At 41.6% G+C, this 16,909-nt stretch overlaps 2 protein-coding genes across 2 annotated transcripts; both read right to left on the minus strand.

Annotated features, from left to right (window-relative positions):
- Positions 1-1,573: 1,573 nt before the first annotated feature.
- On the minus strand, positions 1,574-4,465 carry msmo1 (methylsterol monooxygenase 1). Its single transcript, XM_087785398.1, has 6 exons — positions 4,398-4,465; positions 3,476-3,767; positions 3,250-3,398; positions 3,050-3,176; positions 2,820-2,974; positions 1,574-2,070 (listed from the first exon to the last, which is right to left on the minus strand). Exons 2-6 carry the CDS (start codon positions 3,728-3,730, stop codon positions 1,881-1,883), a joined length of 876 nt encoding a protein of 291 aa, XP_087641524.1. The 5' UTR covers positions 3,731-3,767; positions 4,398-4,465; the 3' UTR covers positions 1,574-1,880.
- A 1,005-nt stretch (positions 4,466-5,470) lies between these two features.
- klhl2 (kelch-like family member 2) lies at positions 5,471-16,738 on the minus strand. Its single transcript, XM_087810754.1, has 15 exons — positions 16,379-16,738; positions 15,257-15,376; positions 15,089-15,195; positions 14,044-14,165; positions 13,745-13,907; positions 12,135-12,244; positions 11,959-12,075; positions 10,374-10,523; positions 10,194-10,311; positions 8,479-8,676; positions 8,305-8,406; positions 8,105-8,233; positions 6,810-6,950; positions 6,593-6,736; positions 5,471-6,517 (listed from the first exon to the last, which is right to left on the minus strand). Exons 1-15 carry the CDS (start codon positions 16,546-16,548, stop codon positions 6,489-6,491), a joined length of 1,920 nt encoding a protein of 639 aa, XP_087666880.1. The 5' UTR covers positions 16,549-16,738; the 3' UTR covers positions 5,471-6,488.
- Between the last annotated feature and the right edge of the window lie 171 nt (positions 16,739-16,909).

A 16,909-nucleotide genomic window follows, 5' to 3' on the forward strand; every position in this document is an offset into this window, starting at 1 on the left:
GATGCTTCTTGAAGAAGTCAGTAGATCATCAAACACAGATGTTTCTTGAAGGAGTCAGTAGATCATCAAACACAGATGTTTCTTGAAGGAGTCAGTAGATCATCAAACACAGATGTTTCTTGAAGGAGTCAGTAGATCATCAAACACAGATGCTTCTTGAAGAAGTCAGTAGATCATCAAACACAGATGTTTCTTGAAGGAGTCAGTAGATCATCAAACACAGATGTTTCTTGAAGGAGTCAGTAGATCATCAAACACAGATGTTTCTTGAAGGAGTCAGTAGATCATCAAACACAGATGTTTCTTGAAGGAGTCAGTAGATCATCAAACACAGATGTTTCTTGAAGGAGTCAGTAGATCATCAAACACAGATGTTTCTTGAAGGAGTCAGTAGATCATCAAACACAGATGTTTCTTGAAGGAGTCAGTAGATCATCAAACACAGAGATGGTTCCAAAGCTTAGGAGCAACAGTCTGGAAGGATTTCTCTCCTCTGGTCCGGAACCGTGTTCAGGAACCATCAGTAGATTCTAATCCACAGACCTCAGAGCCCGAGCTGGGGTGTAAGTCTGGATCAGATCACTGATGGAAGGTCTGACCATGAATAGATCTGAAAGTAAGAACCAGAATTTTAAAATGATCCTGAAAGAAACTAGAAGCCAGTGAAGAGTTTGAAGGAGAAATGTGAGTTCTTCTACTAGAGCGGCTCAGAATTCTTACTGCAGAGTTTTGTATGAACTGCAGGCGAGACACATCCTTCTTGTTTAGACATGAAAACAAACTGTTGTGTGTCTGTCTTTTTTGTGTTTATTGTTTAGAAAAGCGAGTTTTGTGTTTTTGTATTTCAATGTTCATGTTGCTATTTTGATTTTTACCTCCATTTGTTATTTTGTTTGTATTGTAAATGTATGTGTGTTTACTATTTATTATGTCAACAGAGTTTATATTCGTTCTTATGTTTTAGTCTGTGTCTCTGTATCCTTATGTATGGTTGATAAATGCATCTCTTGCATGTGGGGATAGATTGTGCGGATACCCTTGTGTATGTTTATTATGTGTATTGTGCAAGTCAGAATGACGTGTTTGCACGTATGTTTTGTTGCCTTTAGCATGCCATCGATGTTTTTCTGTTGCGTTTGTAGTATTTTTGTGTAAAGCATGTGTTCATAACCGACACTAGATCTTATAAAAACAAATCAGCTAATAATGTAGGTCAATACCTAAGCTAATGGTGTGTGTGTTTCATCAACGATTTACATCAATATTATCCTTTTAAATTGCATGTTATCTTCACTACCTTCTATTGTTAAGTGTGGAAAAAATATAAACAACCTTGTATTTTATGTGAAAAAAAAAAAAGGTTGTTCCTGTGAGTCGTGTTCCTCCGTTTTGTAACTTGACGGTGCTGTGAGCAGGATGGAGCTGCAGGGGTGTGACCACAGTGCAGCAGAGTCTTCTCCAGCAGCCTCGCTGATACTTCACACACACACTCACATTTAGAATATTTATGATGAAGTGGTGTCTGTGGGACAATCAAAACGAGAGATAAATCCAAACGGCTACATCACAACGGTTTTAAATTAAATATAGACCTTTATTCTGATCTCAAAAACACACTCCCTCACTAGGAAGACATCAGAGGAAACAGTCCTGGAACAACAAACTCAACAGCAGCATCAGAGAATTCACAAAAATGACTTCCTCTCAATCGCGGCGGTCACCGTGACTCAGGGTTTACCGGTAGGAAGTGCGAGAAGACACAAGAGTTTCAGTGACAAATAGGGCAGCATATGGTTTTATTTGTTCAAGCTGCTGGTGATGGAGAACGTCTCGGCTCGAGGGCGCAGCAGACACATGGAGAACGAACGGAAGTCACCTCCTCACTGCTCCTTCTTCTCGCCCTGTTTCTCCATGTAGTTGTTGTACTGGCTGTCTGTGTGGAGGAGTTTGTCCCACCAGGAGAAGGTGGAGGCGTAGTTCCCTACGAAGTTCATGTGGTGGAAGTCATGGAAACGGGTGCCGGCGTAGAACGGGATGAGGTGAAGCGGGTTCAGGGGGATATCGTAGCCACTGAGCAGAGAGGAGGCAGAAGATTTCAGTTCATTTATTACTTGAAATGTTTTGTCTTTTGCATGGTTCAGTCCCATTTGATTTAAGGTATAAACTAGTTTTGGGTTCAAGCGCAACATAATATGATTGTAAAAAATAAGATAAACACGTTTTAAAGGCGCATTAGCCTCGTTTTATTTTCTCACGTAAGGCGCCTGTGACCTCAGTGATAATAGAACTTAGACAACATCGCCATCTGCTGGACAAAGTTGGGACTGCAAATTCAAATGCTTTTTATCGCTCTATAGACCAAGACTTTTAAGTTTACTTTATTTAAGTTAAGTTTAATTTGATATTTTTTTATTTAGTGATTGTTTTGCAATTATAGATGTTAGTTATTTTGTGTGTTTCAGTGTTTTTTTTGTAGTTTTAATTACTCCTCTGTATTGAAATGTGTGTTTAATTAATCTAGCATTTAATTGCAGAAACGGTTTGGAGTTGCTCAGACTATTGATGATATATAGATATTTAGTCATTTATAAAAAATTAAAAACCTTGAAATTTGGAATAATAATAATAATAAAATTAATAATAATTTAATACATGTATTAAACACTGGGTTTAGGAAATCAAATTACATCCAATAAGGAGCCAAAATCCCTTCTGTAGTTTAAGTAGGTGGCATTTTTTTTAGCAACTTAACAGGAAGTATAATTATTACATGTATTTTCATTCAAAGACAATATGCTAAACATGTGTTCCGGTCTCACCTGTGGACGTCGATGGTCTCCAGCAGGCGGAAGGACACCCAGGCCCACAGGAAGAAGACGTGGTTACAGAAGACCATGATGCCGATGAAGAACCCGGCCCCCAGGATGAGGGTCTCGGCAGGATGAGCGTACTCCGCCTGCATGCCGAAGGGAGCCTGGTGAGCAGAAGACGGGAGAGTCCATGAGCAACGGAAGGACCCAGCAGGGTCTTGTTTGGACCTCGATCTCACCGTGAACTCGTGGTGGACTTTGTGGATGTACTTGTAGATCCGGCGGTGATGCAGGGCCCGGTGCAGGAAGTAGTGCCAGGTGTCTTCAATGACAGCGCAGCCGAAGCACCGAGCCAGGAGGTACGTCCTGAGGAGAAGAGGCGAGAATAAGTCCTGCTCACGACCCCCCCTCAAAAAAAAAGTGCACGGAAAATACTGACCAGCGCGGCATGGAGTCCCAGTCGTACGGGATGTTGAAGAACTCTGTGAAGTAATAGGTCCCACAGATCAACGGCAGCTGGATGCAGAAGTGGTTGAAGAGAAGCATCTTGAGGCATCTCCACTGCTTCTCCCACGTCTCCGGTTTATCCTGCAGACACGAGTGTCACGTCCTGTCTTTTCAACAGCAAATCAAGAACTCAAATCTAAAGCCACCGCACGGCTGACCTGCTGGATCTTATACTTCTGCATGAAGGGCAAGAACTGGAAGACGAAGCCCGGGAGGCAGAAGAAGAAGTAGATGAACTCATGGACGATGAGGGAGCCCCAGGTGGCGATCTGGAACTTGGTGTAGTTGTCCAGCATGTAGTCCCAGGCATGTTTCAGGGACGGCTGCAGGGGGTTCTCCGGTAGAACTGCGTCCACGTACTCGACCGCCAAGTAGGCGGAGCCCAAGATGTTTGCGGTTCCGTTCAACTCCATGGTGATCGTCTCGATGTAAATGTTGAACAGAAGTCCGCTGAATCCATGCATGACAAAATAAAAATAAATAAACACATTTCGAGAGCATATTGAAACAAACTATTGCTCCCCGTCTCTGGAATTCACTACCAACTCAGAAACATTGACTCATTCATTTCAAATCTCCACTCAAAACACATCTGTTTAAAACTGCTTATTCTATTTGATGCTATTCCTCTACCCTTGTCTGCTACTTTTTATTTATACACATTTTATTGTTGTGTTTGTATGGTGACCTTGAGTGTCAATAAAGGCGCCTTTAAATAAAATGTATTATTAGTATTATTACGTTATATCTAAAGTAAATATATTTAAAAATATACATTTATTTTCACCAGTAAACATTGCTTATCCCTACAATAATGACGTAAGAAGAGTACTATAATAATAAATGAACAACCCGGACAGTATCAACTGGATCAAAAACGTGTTAAAATAGTGTCGTTACGTAAAGGGTTTGTAACAGTTTGTAAATAAATAAAGATGCTAAGAGGCTAACCGAGCTAGCACGTCGGTGTCGAGTTTCAAGAGCGACAAAAGTTAGGATTCGCTAAATCAAAGTTTTACTAATCTTGTTAACATTCAGGGATACTTTAAAACATTGTTAAAGTCCAGGACTGTCACTCACCTGAGAACCGTCCCCGTCGCGTCTACCTGAGCAGAGGCTGAGGCGCCGCTCGGTCAAGTACAGTCGCGGAGAGCGTTCTGATTGGTCGACGGGAGAGGAGACCTGACGTTACGGTCGTCAGCGGCGTCTCTGATTGGTGCGCGTGATGGAGTGATGATAGTGAGACTGCGCGTTCCTGCAGCGACAGCCAATCAGAGCAGACTTTGACTTTCATAACGCGAGAAGAAGGAGGGTCTTGAAGCCTCGTTCACATGTGGAACGTGTTCTCTTTATCAGAATATTAAAATATAATTAAATTAAATGACGTGTGCACTAAAAAAGAAAATACCGAAACACACAATTATTTAAAGAATAAGCACGTTAAAAACACCAATTCTTTTTTTATATTATTACATTGACAGGTGGGTGAACTAAACAATTCTTACTTAAGTATATACTTTATTGATTGTTTGATTGTTTAAGCACTTTGTGACCCTGGTCTGGAAAAACGCTATATAAATAAAAATTACTTACTTTTAAATGTGTAATCATTTACATTGGATAAATATTTATAACAGGAATATGAATGAGCACAAAGCAAATCATTATAATAATCAGTAAGTAAGTAATTGTAATTTATTTTAATAAAAGCGCTATACAAATAAAAATGACTTACTTACTTAATACAAAAAAAAAAAAAAGTATTTAGGTTTCCATTTCTGGAAATCATTCTCAATTTCCGAAATCATTATCATTGAGCCCTGAGTGTTGAGAATAAACGCATTAAATAGTATTTAATTTAGTTATAAACATTTATAACAGGAATATGAATGAGCACATAGCATATCATTATAATAATTAGTAAGTAAGTAATTGGGATTTGTGTTAGCGACTTAAATAGTATTTAATTTAGTTGTAAGCCTTTTAAAACATAATAAATAAAATCTCTATTAACCTTAAACCTATATTGATCACCCTCTGCTGCATCTTCAATAAATTCCCTGCATGACCTCCGACACTTTCATTTCCAGTTCTGCTGATGGAGTGAAATACTCACTTATTTAGCAATATTTAAAAACAAGAAGCATATTTATTCATGGTAACATAAAACAAGTCATAAAACATTTCAAAGTCATTAGCCCACGTGACATTCCTTTTTACACCGACAAGAAACAGCAACAAGTTACTTCCAAAGTTTAGAGTAAGAAAATAAAAATAGAGTTTGGTCACTTTCCAGGGATAGAGAGTTAAAGAAACGGGAACAAATAAGACGTAGTAAAATTGGCACATTCATAGTATGTCGGGGTGTTCAGTAGTAAGAACTGCTACAACAAGATCCAGGATGGATTGAAGCTCAGCAGTGAAAGCATGCAGTGGTCACCGACACAGAAAAACATGGCCGCCAGCTCACAGTACACAAAGCACCGAAGCCCCTTCCTCCTACTCTGGAGTTTTTGGCAAAAATATATATTAAAAAAAAACAAAACATTTCCCCCCCTAACAAGCAGCACACCGTTGTCATGCAGGCCAACAGAACCGGGTACTGATCCAGCCAGTTCAGACCTGCAGGACGCTTCAGCAGTACATGAACGAAGGGTTTGTGTAAATATTCAGGCACTCTTTAAAAACAGCCACACGGCAACACTGGAACGGGTCAAAGGTCAGTGTGCGTTCATGCGGCGCAGGACCAGACATCACCACGCACAAATGTACACAAATGTACACAAACACACATGTGCAAGCGATGAGCGCAAAAAAAAGGTTCCTATAGGAAGTGTGGTGGAGGTCCGGAGCAGGTTCTCATGTCTTCACGTCGACCGTGAGATGGTTCTGCAGATACGGCGGCTCGAGGTCGGAGCGTCACCGCGGCGGCTCGGGGGCCAGCGTCCCGACGAGGCTTCTTTAAAAACACAGGTTCAACCAGCTCCCCCGTTTTGGCTAAGTGCAAATATCTTCATCAGCATCAGCCTCATCGTCGTCGGCATCCTCATCGTTGCTGCAACCTGGCCTTCATCTTCGTCGGTGCAGGTGCTAACGCTGCCCAACATTGAAGGATCGGCATCGTAGGCGGATCAGAGATCTGCTCCAAATCAGTGGCAGCCGTCAGAGCAGTCATAAGGGCTTGTCAATCACCGTCACGCCTGCAGACACAAACGAGGGGGAAACGTCATCCTGTCTGCTCGATAAAGTTGAATCTTTTAAAAAAAAACATCTACCGGCATAACTGCGTCCCGTGCTCATGCAAGATGGCAGCAGCGTCCACTTGTCGCAATTCGGGTTGTAAAACTCCACCGAGGCCAGATTGCAGCTCCCGTCGTCTCCGCCCACGACGTACAGGATGTTGTCGACCGAACACACACCTGGAACACGGCGCCGTCGTCACACGCTGACCACTTAGTCTGTGGGGGGTTTTTTTTCGGAGGCGTTTCTCACCCGCGTTGCGCCGGCACATGTTCATGTCGGCGACTTGTTGCCAGCTGTTGGACGCGGGGTCGTACACTTCGCAGCTCTTCCTCACCAGCGGCCCGTCGTGACCCCCCACAGCATACAGCAGACCCTTTAAAACCCCCACACCTGAAACACACCGTCTTTTCAGCTTCATCAGCGGCTCCCAGACGTCCTCGAGTTCTGTTCAAGTATCTTGGCCACTAGATGTCAGTCATAACATCCTTTGCAGCTAAAGGAACATGGAAATCCCGTAAATATCTTCAGACCCCAGTGATGACTGGGGACGAGAGGATACAGTGACTCCAGCAGCTGATTCAAAGCCGATCTTTGGACATATTTTAGTTTCAAAACAAATGAAAACGACTTCGTCAAGAGTCATGTGGTCTGTAAATACTACAACAGAGTAGTACTGGACAATACTACACATATATACTTGTTACTACAGTATCACAACACCAGAGTCAAGTACTGGACAATACTACACATATATCCTTGTTACTACACTATCACAACACCAGAGTCAAGTACTGGACAATACTACACATATATACTTGTTACTACACTATCACAACACCAGAGTCAAGTACTCAAGAATACTACACATATATACTTGTTACTACAGTATCACAACACCAGAGTCAAGTACTGGACAATACTACACATATATACTTGTTACTACAGTATCACAACACCAGAGTCAAGTACTCGAGAATACTACACATATATACTTGTTACTACACTATCACAACACCAGAGTCAAGTACTCAAGAATACTACACATATATACTTGTTACTACACTATCACAACACCAGAGTCAAGTACTCAAGAATACTACACATATATACTTGTTACTACACTATCACAACACCAGAGTCAAGTACTCGAGAATACTACACATATATACTTGTTACTACACTATTACAACACCAGAGTCAAGTACTGGACAATACTACACATATATACTTGTTACTACACTATCACAACACCAGAGTCAAGTACTCGAGAATACTACACATATATACTTGTTACTACACTATCACAACACCAGAGTCAAGTACTCGAGAATACTACAAATATATCCTTGTTGCTACAGTATCACAATATACAGTATTGTTGTATCGTGATACTATCATAGTTTGCTACATCGACATGAACAATTATCTGTATCGACTGAAACCACTCGCAAGCTGACATGACTGGAAGGGCCAACCTTTGACCCCAGAGCCTTGAGTGAGACACATGTGACCTAGAAGGAGGAAGGATGATAAAAAGAAATTACCCGCTCCGCTGCGCCTCGTTCCCATCTCCGAAATGAAACTCCACGAGCTGCTTTTGGGGTTGTAGGCCTCCACGGTACTGAGACACTGTCTGGTGGCTCCGTCGTACCCCCCCACTGCGTACAGGACCCCTGATGTACGAGGGCAGTAAACATAGAGTTGATACTGGATAACATGTCATCAATGGGAGATAATTACACACCGTTTACAACACCGACACCCACACTGCTACGTCTGGTGCTCATGGGTAAGACGTGGAACCATTCGTCCGTTTTGGCGTTGTAGGCCTCGACGGTGGAGAGACCTAAGGAAACGAAAAAGGGGGAAACCTTGACGCTCGGAGTCACGGCAGGCGTAGGAGTGGAGTCTCAGCAACCTGTGCTCCCGTCGAATCCACCGACCGCGTACAGGAGGCCGTTCAGCACCGACGCCCCGAGCGTGGATCGTCTGTCCTGCATGCTGCTCACGCTGCTCCAGCGGTCCGCCATCGGGTCGTAACAGTCCACCGTCCGCACGCGCAGAGACCCGTTGAAGCCTCCGACCGCGTACACACAGCTGCCCACGTACACCACGCCTGGAGACCAGAAGAGACACCAATCATCAAACACAGATGTTTCTTGAAGGAGTCAGTAGATCATCAAACACAGATGTTTCTTGAAGGAGTCAGTAGATCATCAAACACAGATGTTTCTTGAAGGAGTCAGTAGATCATCAAACACAGATGTTTCTTGAAGGAGTCAGTAGATCATCAAACACAGATGTTTCTTGAAGGAGTCAGTAGATCATCAAACACAGATGTTTCTTGAAGGAGTCAGTAGATCATCAAACACAGATGTTTCTTGAAGGAGTCAGTAGATCATCAAACACAGATGTTTCTTGAAGGAGTCAGTAGATCATCAAACACAGATGTTTCTTGAAGGAGTCAGTAGATCATCAAACACAGATGTTTCTTGAAGGAGTCAGTAGATCATCAAACACAGAGATGTTTCTTGAAGGAGTCAGTAGATCATCAAACACACATGTTTCTTGAAGGAGTCAGTAGATCATCAAACACAGATGTTTCTTGAAGGAGTCAGTAGATCATCAAACACAGATGTTTCTTGAAGGAGTCAGCAGGTCATCAAACACAGATGTTTCTTGAAGGAGTCAGCAGGTCATCAAACACAGATCTTTCTTGAAGGAGTCAGTAGATCATCAAACACAGATGTTTCTTGAAGGAGTCAGTAGATCATCAAACACAGATGTTTCTTGAAGGAGTCAGTAGATCATCAAACACAGAGATGGTTCCAAAGCTTAGGAGCAACAGTCTGGAAGGATTTCTCTCCTCTGGTCCTGAAGCATGTTCAGGAACCATCAGTAGATTCTGGTCCACAGACCTCAGAGCCCGAGCTGGGGTGTAAGTCTGGATTTGTGGCCCCTCAAAAGATTGGTTGAATACTATAATATTCTTTTTTCAGACTTCTTTTTTTATTTTCTTTTTATTTCTTTTTGTAAGTATTTATTGAAAGAAAAAAGTATTTTTGCAATAAAGGGCTTTTATGTCAAATGTACTTGTCTGGCGACTTATATCAGGTATATAAAATAAAATGAAATAACAAATTTGATATTGTTATGACACAACTAAACCTTTTAATATTAAAATATATTGTATAAAATGAAGCAAACTATCCATCAAACTAGGATAGCAGCAGTACATGCGTCCACAGCATATGATAAAATCCTATAATCCATAAATTGTTTTTACTAGTAACAAAAATGGGGGCCAAATGTGGCCCTAAGAGTCATCGTATGTTGGCCTCTAGACGTTTGGCTCGAATAGAAGTAGATTAATGTCTGTGTTGATATGGTGACTTAAAAAGTTGCTTATCTTTAAACTAAGATAATAGATTATCAATTTCAAATATTATACAGACACTTATAATAACGGTTTAAAAAAATAAAGAAATTTGCCAGTTGAAATCTGTCTTTTATCAAGTCTGGCTCTCCTGGTTAACATAAATAAGCGTCTGAACCACCATCCATTTCCTCCTTTGTTCTTCATTATGTTTGTCGGACTCAAGTCGCTGAAAAGACACTTTCAAAAAATCCCACCTGCTCTGCATCTCCGCGTGGGAAGCTCAGCCACTTGGTACCACCGCTGCTCCTCAAAGTCGAAACACTCCACACTCCGGATGGCCTTTGGAGCCTGCCCTCCGACCACCACCATCACCTGCACAAAGGTGATCATTTAAATGTAGGAATCAAGGAGGGTTTTCCCCGCCAGCGTCCCACCTTTGGGCAGCAGGCCGGGGTCCTCATGCGCGTGCGAGCCGTCTTCATCAGAGCTCTCTGGTCCGCCGGCAGCAGGTGGTACTTCATGGCCTCGATGAGATAGTCCTTACAGGCACTGCTGTTCTTCACCAGAGACTCCTCCTCCACACGCTGGAACACATGGTTTCAGACAGAAGGCCATGTCACGAGGCCCACTGGCAGGCCGGCTCGTATCAAAGAAGATCAATGTTTAGCATCTTTCTAAGTCGGCATGCAAAGTTTCCAAGATAAGATACGTAACAGAGATAACGGACGTCAACAATTATACATATACTTCCAATACGAGTAAAACTAACATCGAAGGAAAGGAATTTGTTTGGCGAGTGTTTCATTAAGGAGATCGAAGGTTAAATGGTTCTGTGATTGAGTTTGAAACCACCTGCTTATACGTATATATTATATATTTAGAAAATATTATCGGAAGTTTTTCAAACTTCATTTAATATTGTAAAATAAAAATGTAAAAGTTTTCCTCATCTTATTTCTTCTTCATCATCATCATCCTTTTCGATTTTATTTACCTTAAGTACGCGTTTCGTCTCCATTATTTTTGCACCTTTGGAATTAAAATACATTTTTCAAAGATAACCCTCTAGTTTCCTAATCTACTATTAATCTATCTTCTAGAGGTAAAATTGCATATTTTTGTTCCATAATATTTTACCATTCAAATTCTTGCAATGTCTTTGTAATGGGAAAAATATATAATAGTAAGTAAGTAATAGTTATTTGTAAAGGGCATTTGTAGACCAGGGTCACTAGATTCTGATCCACAGACCTCAGAGCCCGAGCTGGGGTGTAAGTCTGGATCAGATCACTGATGGAAGGTCTGACCATGAATAGATCTGAAAGTAAGAACCAGAATTTTAAAGTGATCCTGAAAGAAACTGGCAGATTTAAGGATTGGAGAAATGTGAGTTCTTCTACTAGAGCGGCTCAGAATTCTCACTGCAGAGTTTTGTATGAACTGCAGGTGAGACACATCCTTCCATTTATAAACAATATATCGTAATTTAAAATTTTATTTGTGTTAACATTTAGTATTTTATTTTAGTGATCCCCAAACCTGGTCCGTTAAGCATTTATCGCTTCTGTTCTATCAATTATTACCTTCTTAAGGATGTTTTGGAGAAAGATGGTATTTTCTCAATAGAACATTAGCCTGTGACTCTTAAAAATGTCAAGATGCCCATTTCAGTCAAGTTTACTCAAAAAATAAAGCTGTAAACTAGTTTAAATTTACTACTAAAAATGCACTTGTATGAAGGTCGGTCCGTGAATATAATACTAACATATATGACATTGAACTGGTCCCCGGAGCACACAAGGTTGTAACATTACATTTATAATAGTGTGCAACACATTGATTTTCATGATTTGCTCAGAATTGTTTTGAACTAAATGCTTATATTTTATTTATTTATATCTTCAAATTTAAGTGAAAAAATAAGTTACTGTTTTCTGCTTGCATTACCAGTTCTGATCCTCGTCTGATTTACTTCATCACTTGTTCCAGAAAAAAGTGTTCATGACCTTTAGCACACACCTGCACCAGGTACTCTCTGGAGAGCAGCGGCAGTCGTACATGCTCCATCAGGTGAGCCAAGTGTTCCTGCCGTACGTCTTTGTCGTGGTTGACCCAGGCCACCACGGCCTCGAACACCTGCTCCGCACACACACATCAACACGTGTAGCCATTAGCGCCACCGTCTGAGCACGAACCTTCTCCTCCGTGGGAATGGTGAGTTTGTCGCTGGCGATCAGGCTGGAAACCTGCTCCATTCCCAAGTTCAGAAACTCCTCACTCCCCACAACTTCTGCGAAATGTTGCTCTGAACAAGAAAGGGTAGCTTTAGAGTCACGTGCTGTGTCTCAAATCGCATACTTCTCTTAGTATACTAGAAGTTAGTATGCATCAGGATAGTGTACGTACTAACTAGTAACTAATTCTCCACAGATAGTATGTCTCAAATCGCATACTTCTCTTAGTATACTAGAAGTTGGTATGCATCAGGATAGTGTACGTACTAACTAGTAACTAATTCTCCACAGATAGTATGTCTCAAATCGCATACTTCTCTTAGTATACTAGAAGTTAGTATGCATCAGGATAGTGTACGTACTAACTAGTAACTAATTCTCCACAGATAGTATGTCTCAAATCGCATACTTCTCTTAGTATACTAGAAGTTAGTATGCATCAGGATAGTGTACGTACTAACTAGTAACTAATTCTCCACAGATAGTATGTCTCAAATCGCATACTTCTCTTAGTATACTAGAAGTTAGTATCATCAGGATAGTGTACGTACTAACTAGTAACTAATTCTCCACAGATAGTATGTCTCAAATCGCATACTTCTCTTAGTATACTAGAAGTTAGTATGCATCAGGATAGTGTACGTACTAACTAGTAACTAATTCTCCACAGATAGTATGTCTCAAATCGCATACTTCTCTTAGTATACTAGAAGTTAGTATGCATCAGGATAGTGTACGTACTAACTAGTAACTAATTCTCCACAGATAGTATGTCTCAAATCGCATACTTCTCTTAGTATACTAGAAGTTAGTATCATCAGGATAGTGTACGTACTAACTAGTAACTAATTCTCCACAGATAGTATGTCTCAAATCAAACTCTGCTGCTACACACTAACAGGAAATGACGCAACAGCTTCTTCTTCTACTACTATTTAAGGATGTTTCAACCAGCTGTAGGAACACTAGCGCCACCTGCTGGCAGCACGTTTTGCAAGTTTGGAAAAAGAAATAAAGAAAAAATATGAGAATCGAAATATTTGCGAGATATTTAAGCAGGTATCAGCAGCGAAGATGTGTTTATCCTCCTACTGCTGCTGAAAATACACCTGTAAGTATATATATATATATATATATATATACATATACATGGAGCAGAAGGGCAAAAGCTCGCTTGATCTTGATTTTCAGTAACTTCCATTTAAAACATCTCTAAGATGGAGCTGTTTAGGGTGGTTAGTGTCCATCGATCCATACTCAGTTTTGTGGGCGTTTTGGTGACAATTTAGTGTGTATTGTGCACTACATTTCTCATACTAATAATTGAGACGCACTAACACACTAAAAATACTAACTTTGAGTACGCAAGTATGCGACTTGAGACACAGCAACAGTATTTACAAACTCCACCAGTGACTCATGAATACGTTTATCGTTTTGATGATTTCCAAAATGAATCAACGTGTAAAAGTCATTCATGTTCCGTCTGTCGTCGGCACAGGTGACGCATCACACTCCTGCATCGGTTACACAACCAGCACTCAAATCACAAGCAAGTCATGGATGAGAACCTGCGTAGATGTTGGCCTGGGCCAGCAGCTGGGAGCAGGCGTGCAGGTCGGCGAAGGCTCTTATTCCCAGACAGTTGGAGGGATGAAGCTGCGAGCTCAGGAACTCACAACAGGTCTTCTTCACCTCGTTCAGCTGCAGCAGGCCGGCGGCAGGAAGTACCGCCTGGTGACATACGTCGACATTTTTTTTAGTTCACCTCGATCGGAGCAAGTTAACATGTTTTAAACACGAAATCAATGGAGAAATTGATTGAGAACCATTTTTTAAAACAGTATTGAAGAGGACTCGTTTTCTTCACCTGCACGTTCTCCTCTGTGACTTGTATCTCAGCCGTGTAGATGTAGTCCACCAGGAGTGCCAGAGTCCATCCGTCCATCTCCTTTATCCTCACCCGCTTGGCTCTGCTCTCCGCCATCTCCCCTGTCGAATGAACACATTACAGCCACGCGACTGTTAATCCTGCAGTTGGATTTCCACGTGCTTTAAGCATTTCCTTCGCTGAAATGCTTGTGATTTTGCTTCAGGTCCTGGAGGAACACGACCCGATTGGCTGAGCTGTGCAGATTATTACTTTGACTTAACAGAGCGTGAAAAGGTTTATATTCCAAACACAATATTTAACAAACAAAACACACAAGCGATTTTATCCGATAGGCTAAATCAACCTGCCTTCATGTTGCCTGGACAGGAAGTTGATACAATGTTCTTCCTGGATCTGAAGTCATAAGATTCATCTTTTGTGGACATAAAGCAAAGGGGAGTGTATTGGCAAGAGTTTGGTGATACGATACTAACATGATACAAGGGCAACGATATGATATATGTGTAGTATTGCCGAGTACTTGACTCTGGTGTTGTAGTATTTACAGACCACATGACTCTTGACGAAGTCGTAACTTCTTTAATTTGTTTTAAACCAATATATGTCCAAACATCAGCTTTGACAGCTGCTTGAGTTGACTGTATCCTCTTGTCCTCAGTAATCACCAGTATCTGGCCGGATTGCACCGTTTCTTTGACAAGGATGACATTATTACTGCTGTCATCTAGCGGCCGAAAGTTTAAATTCAACACAAAAACAGTGAATATATATTTGCACATTAGCTGTGAATTTAAAAATCAATATAGTGCCGTTTAATATCAATACGGTTTCATGACAAACAGTATTAGGATACATGGGTTTTCTATGCCCGTATTAAACAATTAAAATCTGGTAAAAAATGTTAATTAATTAAATCAAAATGCTAATTAAAAAAATAAAAACAAACTGTTAAATGTCATTAAAGCAAAAGAAAAATGTCGCTCAAACAACGGACCACTCGTTGGGACGGATCGAGACAAACCTGTAAACATGGCGTGGAAGTACTGGCTCCCGGCGGCGAGAACTACTCTGTGAGCGGCGATTTCGACGTCCTCCGCCACGATGGTCACGTCGCACAACAGGCTCTGGCTGCAGAGAGACGCGTTGGTCAAGTTGAACGTCGAGAGAATCGTTCAACAGCTAAAGATACCTGCGGAGCTCGTTCATGACTTTGAAGGCCTTCCTCATGTGCCGAGGGTTGAGGGTAACCGGACCTGGTCTCTCCACCCCGTCCTCCTTGTCCAGCGAGTGCGGACCGAGCCGAGTGCACCTGGGACAAATCCACAAGTACACAAGCAGAAAACATGACTCACAACATCGCACGTCAACGATAAGATGATCGCTGGTGTCAGTGCCGTTTTGAGACGAGGTGATTAAACATCATGACTGGGCGGCATCTGATCCATCTGCTGACACTCATCACGTGGAAGACATTCTCACCAACAACCATATCTTGCCGTTTAAGAGGACAGTAAGGATTTTGTCCAGGCTTTTGTGAGGGTGTTTTTGATCCATTTTCACAAAGCATGTGAGCCTTTCAGCAACTAATTCACTTTTTTTTTTTTTTTTTAATTGTTTATAAAAACATATGGTCGCCGTGATTCATCCATAGATAATGAGGGTTCTTTTAAATAACTGACATCAACAATGTTAATTTAACAAAATTCTTTTGTGAACAAAAATAAACAAAGTTCATTTTTATTTCTGATTTAGTAAGTCATTAGTAAGTAAGTAAGTGCTTTTCCAGACCAGGGTCACAAAGCGCTTAAAAGAAAAAAAGAAATAATAAAATAAATACTTAAAAAAGGTCAAAAAGAAACAAACAAGAATAAAGTCACTTTTACACTTCTTTTCTTGGGTCTTTTTCCAAAATATGTTTGTGTTTACCTTTTCTTTTTTTTTCTCCAAATTAACTTCAAATACATCACTTTTTGGGTCAGTTTGTTTTATGATCATATATATATCTATAGATATATCTATATATATGCATATTAAACGTTTGGATATTGATATAGGCGCTTTATGTAGTTTCTGCAATTAGACATTTTATTTTTGGGACAGCTGTGGATAATTCCATCACATGACTTCTGCTCTCACTTCCACCCACACAGGGAGCAGTAAACAAAACAAATGCTCCGGCACCCGTCGGGTCACCGGGGGTGTCACAGCCACTGCCCTCCCCGGCAGCGCGCAGCTGTAGCCGGCTTCTGTCTCCCGTCACTGCGGCACCATCCGTCACCGGGAGAAAAACCGTCAACACGCGGACACTCACAGCGGATGACTGTCCATGGTTCCGGCGTCGTTCAGATGCTGAAAACTTGACCCAGTAGCGAGCACCATTCCATGTCCGCGGCGACTTCTGCGTGAGGAGGTCCGATTGTCAGCATCAGATCCCGGGGTTCGAGGCTTGACTGGCGGTCGCCCCGGATAACGAGGCTGCATGAAAACACAGCGACACACCGCGAACACGCTGACACACTCCCGCGGTGAACAGGCGGACAGCCGGTCGAGTAGCTCCGGAGCTCAACACCGCTTGCGAATGTGTTTTGTATTCCGTTTTCTGTCACTTCCCTCCGGGTGTTTCTGGGTGAGAGGGGCGGACAGAGATGCCTGGATCTCCCCAGCTGCTGATTAAACGCACCGACGAGGAAGAGCGAACGAAGAAGAAGCTTCGTGGGGGGAAGAAAGATGTGTCGCCCCCTAGCTGTGGATTACTGATATCGCTATAGTAAGTAAGTAAGTCATTTTTATTTGTATGGCGCTTTTTCAGACCAGGGTCACAAAGCGCTTAAACAATCAAAAC

Source organism: Callionymus lyra, chromosome 1, assembly GCF_982586985.1.
Source record: "Callionymus lyra chromosome 1, fCalLyr1.hap1.1, whole genome shotgun sequence".
NCBI lineage: Eukaryota > Metazoa > Chordata > Actinopteri > Syngnathiformes > Callionymidae > Callionymus > Callionymus lyra.

What these genes read in the sequence shown, in the direction of transcription:
- msmo1 (XM_087785398.1), bottom strand. Translation starts at nt 3,730, where the DNA reads ATGGAGTTGAACGGAACCGCAAACATCTTGGGCTCCGCCTACTTGGCG. An exon ending in AGAAGTATAAGATCCAGCAG is followed by an intron (nt 3,399 to 3,475) that starts GTCAGCCGTGCG and finishes TCGTGTCTGCAG; the next exon opens with GATAAACCGGAGACGTGGGA. An exon ending in GAGACCATCGACGTCCACAG is followed by an intron (nt 2,071 to 2,819) that starts GTGAGACCGGAA and finishes CTCTCTGCTCAG; the next exon opens with TGGCTACGATATCCCCCTGA.
- klhl2 (XM_087810754.1), bottom strand. Translation starts at nt 16,548, where the DNA reads ATGCAGCCTCGTTATCCGGGGCGACCGCCAGTCAAGCCTCGAACCCCG. An exon ending in CCAGGCCAACATCTACGCAG is followed by an intron (nt 12,245 to 13,744) that starts GTTCTCATCCAT and finishes TTTCTTGTTCAG; the next exon opens with AGCAACATTTCGCAGAAGTT. An exon ending in CATGTGCCGGCGCAACGCGG is followed by an intron (nt 6,737 to 6,809) that starts GTGAGAAACGCC and finishes GCCGTGTTCCAG; the next exon opens with GTGTGTGTTCGGTCGACAAC.